The sequence below is a fragment of the Dipodomys ordii genome, unplaced genomic scaffold (genome assembly GCF_000151885.1).
Source record: "Dipodomys ordii isolate 6190 unplaced genomic scaffold, Dord_2.0 Scaffold120, whole genome shotgun sequence".
Classification (NCBI taxonomy): Eukaryota; Metazoa; Chordata; class Mammalia; order Rodentia; family Heteromyidae; genus Dipodomys; species Dipodomys ordii.
Window position 1 is genome coordinate 1,096,671 of NW_012267336.1, and position 7,468 is coordinate 1,104,138.

At 42.6% G+C, this 7,468-nt stretch overlaps 1 protein-coding gene across 2 annotated transcripts in view; it reads left to right on the forward strand.

Moving 5' to 3' along the window:
- Btbd9 (BTB (POZ) domain containing 9) overlaps positions 1-7,468 on the forward strand; it is a 334,637-nt gene that overhangs the window by 43,476 nt on the left and 283,693 nt on the right. For both annotated transcript variants that reach the window (XM_013029650.1, XM_013029651.1), the window contains exon 6: positions 2,585-2,704. In XM_013029650.1, coding sequence (XP_012885104.1) covers positions 2,585-2,704 — 120 coding nt within the window. The remainder of the gene's footprint in view (positions 1-2,584; positions 2,705-7,468) is intronic.

Below are 7,468 nucleotides of genomic sequence, written 5' to 3' on the forward strand. Positions count from 1 at the left end.
TTTTGTCGTTGTGGGGCTTGAACTCTGGACTTGGGTGCTGTCCCTCAGCTCTTCAGCTCAAGGCGAGTGCTCTGCTGCTTGAGCCACAGTGCCACTTCCAGTTTTCTAGTTGTTTATTGGAGATAAGAGTCTCATGAACTTTCCTGCCCAGGCTGGCTTTGAACTGTGATCCTCAGATCTCAGCCTCCTGAGTAGCTAGGATTACAGGTCTGAGCCACTGGCGTCTGGCTTCAGTAACTTTTTAAGTACATTTCATCTTATGGTTAAAGAAACTGCCTAGATGTGTGAATAAATATTCTCAAAAGAAATTTTTTTTTTGTCAGTTGTGGGGCTTGAACTCTGGGCCTGGGCGCTGTCCCTCAGCTCTTCAGCTCAAGGCGAGCGCTCTACCACTTGAGCTACGGCGCCACTTCCGGTCTTCTGGTGGTTTATTGGAGATAGGAGTCTCACGGCCTCTCCTGCCCGGGCTGGCTTTGAACCGCGATCCTCAGATCTCAGCCTCCTGAGTAGCTAGGATTACAGGCGTGAGCCACCAGCGCCCGGCTCTCAAAAGAAATTTTTGAGAACCCATCCAGCTCCTCAGCTGCTTCAGGGCTCCTTCCAGTCACTGCAGTGCCTTTGCCCACTGTGGCTTGTTGAGTCCATCCATAATGGCAGAAGCATTGGAGTAGTGGATGAGCACAGCTGACTGTCTTGTGGTTACTTGTCATTGTTGAACTCTGCATACCTGGAAACTATGCCCCACTCAGGCTTTTTTGGGTCGGGGCTGAAGTGTTTTTTTGTTTTTGTTTTACCAGTCCTGGGACTTGAACTCAGGGCCTGGGCACTGTCCCTGAGTTTCCTTAACTCAAGGCTAGTGCCCTACCACTTGCTACAGCACCATTTCTGGCCTTTACTGTGTATGTGGTACTGAGGAATCAAACCCAGTGCTTGCTAGGCAAGCACTCTACTCCAGTCTTATGGGCTGATAGTGGTAGTAAATGTGTCTCAGACTACTTACAAGTATGACATTTCTCTTAGTGCCACTGTCCACCACGCTGGCTTTTATGGCCATTTGAACCAAGTAGGAGGGAAGTTTTATGAGGTGAGATTCAGCATTTCCTCTGGTGTTTTCCTCTGACTGGTGTTTGGTGTCCTCAACTGATTGTTCTCTGTTTCATTTTTCTTAAGAATATATTTCCTGACATGTGTCTTAGTGAATATAATTTGATGTTTAATTGCCAAAGTAGAAGTAATTCACGTACCTCATTTTCAAGTGTGTCTATTAGTAATTGTATAATACTATTTACATAGCACTTTTATGTGGTAGGCACTGTATTAAGAGCTTTCATATTTCACTCATTTAATTAATAATGAAATAGATATAAAATAATAAAAGAAAAAGTATGCTTGAAACTGAAAGTGATGATCATTGTTTCCATGATACAAAAAATTTATGGATCACTTTGTTTTAATACCTGTTATACTCCCTAGGACTGTTTACTGTGAAACTTTTCTTTTCTCACAGATGATAACATTCTTAGCAAAGGGGAAAAATTCAAAATCTTAAGCCAAAAAGATCCTGACATGTTGTAAAATTATATCCTGTATTACTGATAACCCAGGCAGGTTCAATAAAAGGTTATAAGCAGTATGAGACTGAGCAATAAAATGAATGGGAGTTGAGAGGACAGAAGAAAATGAGGGGTTGACACAAAATAAGCTGACCTTTTCTGGTCACAACTGTGGTCTGCAGCCTGACATTTATGGTCACCTAAATCTTCCAAGATTGTTCCTGTTGATATTGCAGTACAAGTAATAACTGCATCTCAAATTTAAATTTGTCTTATGACAATGCAATATAGATTTGTTCAGTGTGGGACCAGCATGTAATGGTCCAGGGTAGCTGACTAGAGGAGGATGATAGGCTATTTTCATTACTGCCAGGATATTAGCCAGCAAGTTTTAAGTTGTACCCCCAAAGAAGCACATACTCATTGTCATTTATTTTTCTTGAGGTTGTTTTTATGTGTTAGACATGGGGAGACTGAGAGGTAGCAGGAGATGAGCTGGCCTCTGTGGGGAACCATTCCAATGCAGCTTTACTCCTGAGAAAGGAGGGCCAGCACCAGGCCAAGGACCCTGGAGGAAGAAGGCACACCTCCTGCTTCTCTTCCTTCCCCTCCATACCTCCTTTTTCCCCTTTTTTCCTTCCTACTCTGCCTGCACTCCCTGCGCCCCCTCCCCCCATCCCCAGCTTCACTAATTGCTAATGTGGTGGTATATATCCAGATTACCCTGGCTGTGCTTGAAAAGAACAATGTCTTGAAAGCCTAACATGTGCCAGGCATGTGGTCCTTATTTTGCAGCAGTTTATGGTTGGATGAAGCAGACAAACAAGCTGAGAGCTAATTTTAATACACTGTGATGAATGGTACACTATTGGCTACTAGTAGCTTATATACAGCTTTCATTATTATCTGAATTTTATTGTTAGGCAGAAAATGTAATTAGTGAATTCTGCATTTTTGGTACCTTTTAATGTTTTATGTAAGTATAGCTTTGTATTGTTAATATAATAATTTCTCTACCTTTTACCTCATAGGTCTTATTCTTACTTTATTGAAGTATCAATGGATGAACTTGATTGGATCAGAGTGATAGATCATTCACAGTATCTGTGCCGGTCTTGGCAAAAGCTGTATTTTCCAGCCCGAGTATGCAGGTTAGTTCTCGTAGTTAATAAATGATTTTAATTTTTATTTAAGGAGATTTCGACTTTGAGAAGGAGCGAGCATTTTTTTTTCTTTCTAATGGAAGAAGAGTTTTTCAAGGTTATCAGCTACTGAATCAAAAGAAAAATTCAGGAAAATAATGTGTCTTATTATTTAGGAAGTACTATGAAGCTATTTAACATGCAATTTATATATGGAAACATGGAAAAAAAGGACAAGGGGGACACATGAGAAGTAGAAATGCCTTTTAAACCCCATGCTACATACTACAAATGGAAATAATGTTAGGGATGTGTTCTTCCCACAAAAGCTAAGGGAATTATTTCTGGAGGCGTTCCTGACAATGCCTAGACTAGGAGAGTTTTGGATGTCATGTGCATTTCTAAATGTCTGTAATCTGTCTCTAGTCAGTAGCCATCAAAGGGGGTTAGACAGAATAGGTGTTTTATATTTGGTTGGCATGGGGCAAAGGAGGCTTAATGGGTGGGCTTTAATCCTCCCCTCATGCTTTCCCACTCCCCCCCTCATTCTCAGTGTACCCTTCTCTCTTCCCTCCTCATCCTCAGTGTCCTCTCCCTTCCTCCCCTCCTTCTGCATTCTCAGTGCACCCTCCCCATCTCCTCCTCTCCTCCTTATCCTCAGTGCACCCTCCCCTCCTTTCCTACTTCTCCCCTCATCTTCAGTGCACCCTCTCTCCCTACTCCTCACCCTCAGTGCACCCTCCCCTCCTTTCCTGCTTCCCCCCTCATCCTCAGTGCGCCCTCCCCTCCACCTCTCTTCATCGTCCCTTACACTTCCCTTATCTACCACACACCCTCTCCTCATCCTCCCCTACCCCTTCCTCATCCTCAGCACATCCTCCCCTCTTCCTTACCACCCTAGCTGGTGTTATATTGCAGCCCCAGGTAAGATAGCTTTTTAAAAAGTATCCAAAAGCTGTTATTCTAGTGTATTGTATTCTCCCTTTAGTAATAAATCATCTTTTAAACTTTCTGAAATTCTGCATAACCTATACAAATTAATGAGTTTGGGAGTTGGGAAAGGTCACTAACGCCCTCTCAAATGCTGAAGTTTTGTTCTTCTGTAGTTTTCCCACTGGAAATTACCCTCTGATATTCTTTGCCTTGAATCCAGAGGTCATATGTATAGAGTGGTTGAGTTCATTTAGTCCAGGTGGGGCAGGAATAGAAGAGAAGGGCTTCAGGGGGTATAGAGCTGGCCCCTTCCCCCTGTGACCTTAGCTAGCCTCCTGCTGAGGCTGATGAAGTGCCATGATGCCCTACTGCCCCCAGTCCCCTGGTTGCAGGTCACCTTTACACTCGCTGACCTCATGATCTATCAGCATTCGGCACAAGAACTCCATAAACCATTTCAGCCTCTAGTAAAGTAAAAAACATCCCCTATATATTTTTTTATTATGGGCATGACTGGACACAAAATTGTTACCCAGGGATTCTCTTGTGTGAAAATGAAGAAAATCCATTTCATTTCCCCAAAGAAAGACTAAAGTGTTTCAGGTCTAGCAGTTGCTCTTTTATCAGAAGAGTTTTGAATAGATTAAAGTAAGAGACAAGAGATTGAGTGAAGATTCCAGTTCTAAGAGCTGCCAAGGGATACTTGGAGAGCGGATGGAGGGCCCACATGTGGAGGAGGAGATCAAGTCTGCGTTGAGTCAGGTTTTGATAGTAGGATATTAAAACACAAACAGCATATCAGTCAGAGTATCTGATAGGGACTGAAGGACAGTATGTTTGTATTTAATTTGGAACAAGAAGAACATGAGCCTAGAACAAACCATCATGAATATAATACCAGCCCAAACAGTTTAGGTGCCTTACTCCCCTGAGCTCCATTTCTAAGGACAGAAGCGTGTGCCTTCTATTTTTTAGAAAACATACTTGTTCTTTATTAATGGATATTATTTATATTCTTTCCTTACTTTATGTCTCATTTTAGGCCTTTGACAGTGCCAAGAAAACTTTGATGTGTTTAGATCTTGGCTGTATTCGTGATACCAGCTTTGTTTTTGTATGTCAGCACCAGACTCTAAACAAAACTAAGTGGAGGTAGTGTTGGAGATAGTAATGATAAGAAAAGGGAGTTTTTTTTTTTTCTTTTAATAGTCCTAGGGTTTGCTGGGCAGGCATTCCATCATTTGAATAATGTCTCCATCAAGGAAGGAGTCTTTATCCATATAAATAAGAAAATATTATATCCACTTTTAAAAGATTTTTAAATCCTTATATCCATTTTAACATTTTGACATTATTAACTACATCTGCCATTTGCAATAGTCAAGAATGCTAAGAATGACATGTTATCTAGGAACTTCACTGGACCAAAAAATGCTTTATTTCCTTGGCATGTAAGTATTCAGTCGTGTTATGTTAATATTATGCTTATATGTCACTTTTATTCTTAAGTGTCCTTTGCATGTTTGTCTTGCTTCTAACGCTAGAATTACAAATTCTTAGAGGCAAGAAATATAGACTCTTATCTTTTAATATTTTTGAATAGTACTTAGACTGTGACCTTATATGCAGTAGGTTCTCTGTAATTGTTAGTATGAGTTGCATGGTATCAGGGCACTGACTGAAATGATATAAATGTTAGTGTGTACCTATATTTATTAGCTCATTTTATTTTTTTATTCGGTTGTGAGGCCTGATCTCTGGCCTGGGCACTGTTCCTCAGCTCTTCAGTTCTTAGTGAGCTCTCTACCACTTGAGCCACAGCGCCACTTCGGGCTTTTTCTGCTTATGTGGTGCTGATGAATCGAACTCAGGGCCTCATGCATGCAAGGCAAGCGCTCTACCACTGAGCCACCTTCCCAGCCTTCTTATTAGCTCATTTTTATCAACATATGTATGAATGGTGGAAGACTCTGTGAATGGAAGTGGCTCTGTACTGTGTAAAGTTTGCTTTCTCTGCTTTTCTTTAGGAACCTGAATTTTGAGGTTAATTTTGAGGATATGAGTGTCACACATTGATGAAAATTTTTGTTTATTGTATTGACAAAAGAGATGTTTTAGTGCTGTCTGAGTCTAGGCAAAACTACATATAAATTAGCATTGTGGGCCCGTAGGGCATGGCTCAAGTGGTTGAGCACTAGCAAAAAAAAGAAAAAAGAAAAATCAGCACGTATAGTAGAAAAACTGTGGGCTGTGGAGTTAGATATTACTCCTACCAAATTCTCTTTCCCCTCATATTTGCATTGCAACCAAGGTGGGCATTTCTGAGGTGTTGTATCTGTACCCATAAAGAGCAGGAGCAAGCCTTTTTTCATGAATTTGCTGTGGCGTTGAATAACAATGTGCTTATAAATGCTGAGCACAGTGTCTGATCTAAAGTGGAGATTTTGTAATTAGTAGTTGCTTTTATTATTTTTCCTAATTTCTGAAATTCCTAACTGAAATTGGACCTTCAACTGGAGTTTGACCTTCAGAGGAAGAGAGCCAGCCTGCGGGTCGTCTTTGTCTGTGGTGGCTTGCCTGTGAGAACATAGCTTCTTTTCTCAGATGAGTCTTCTTGGTACTTTCTGTATTGTCAGTGTATACATAGCAATCGTAAGCCTGCCGGAAATAATTTTCTTTATCTTAATAATCTCATTACTTTGCATGTTTCCGAGAGTTTGTTTGTCCATGGTTATACTGGGGTTTGAACTCAGTGAGTCACCCTTGCTAGGCAGGAGCGTTAGCCCTGAATCACACAGCCAGCCCTTTTTTTTGCAGCTGTTATCTTGAGATAAGATCTTGCTTCCTGCCAGGGCCTCAAATGTATCATGAGCTTCTTATTTTATACTTCCTACCATTGTTGGGATGACAAGTACACGCTACCATGCTTAGTTTCTTCTGTTAAGATGGAATTTTTAGGCTAGCTTTCTCTTCCCTTTTCCTTTCTTTCGTCCCCTTCCCTTCCTTCCCCTCCCCTCCCCCCTTCCCTTCTTTCTTTGGATGACAGGTGCACCATGCTCAGTGTAATATAAATTAAAGTAGGTAGCCGATGAATGAGAACACCGCGTGGTATTCAGGCAGGAAGAGAAGTTTTATTAATGAACTGCCTACCTCACTGTGCATGGTATAGACCCATATGGTCAAAAGAGGCGGGCCAATGTCCAGCCTGGGTGTAAGTAGGTAGGGGAGAAGGTGTGGCCAGGTGAGGTAAGGTGTAGCCACATTGGGACCCTTCCCCAGTCCAATGGGAGGTGTGACCAGAGGCAGCCCAGGATGTGAGGGAGGAGGAGGGGGAGGTAACTGCTTCCAGGTGTGCCAGTTACTAGGTAATGCAGGTACTGGGCGGAGGCTTAACCAAAAGGAGGGAGGTGCCTTCCTGGCGGACCTTACATTCAGCTTCTTCTGTTAAGATGGAATCTCTAGCCTGCTTGCCTGCCTGCCTGCCTGCCTGCCTGCCTGCCTGCCTGCCTGCCTGCCTGCCTGCCTCCCTCCCTCCCTCCCTTCCTTCCCTTATTTATGGGCTGGGTTCCCTGAGCCTCTCTGTGCTCAAGACTAGCACTCTACCATTTGAGCCACAGCACCACTTCCAGTTTTTTCTAAGTTAGTTTATTGGAGATAAGAGTCTTACAGACTTCCTTCCCTGGGCTGACTTTGAACTGCCATCCTCAAATCTCAGCCTCCTGAGTAGCTAAAATTATAGGTGTGAGCCACCGATGCCCAGCTCCTTCCCTTCCCTGCCCTTCCCTTCCCCTCCCTTCCCTCCCTTCCCTTCCCTTTCCCCTCCTCTTGCCTCCCCTCCCC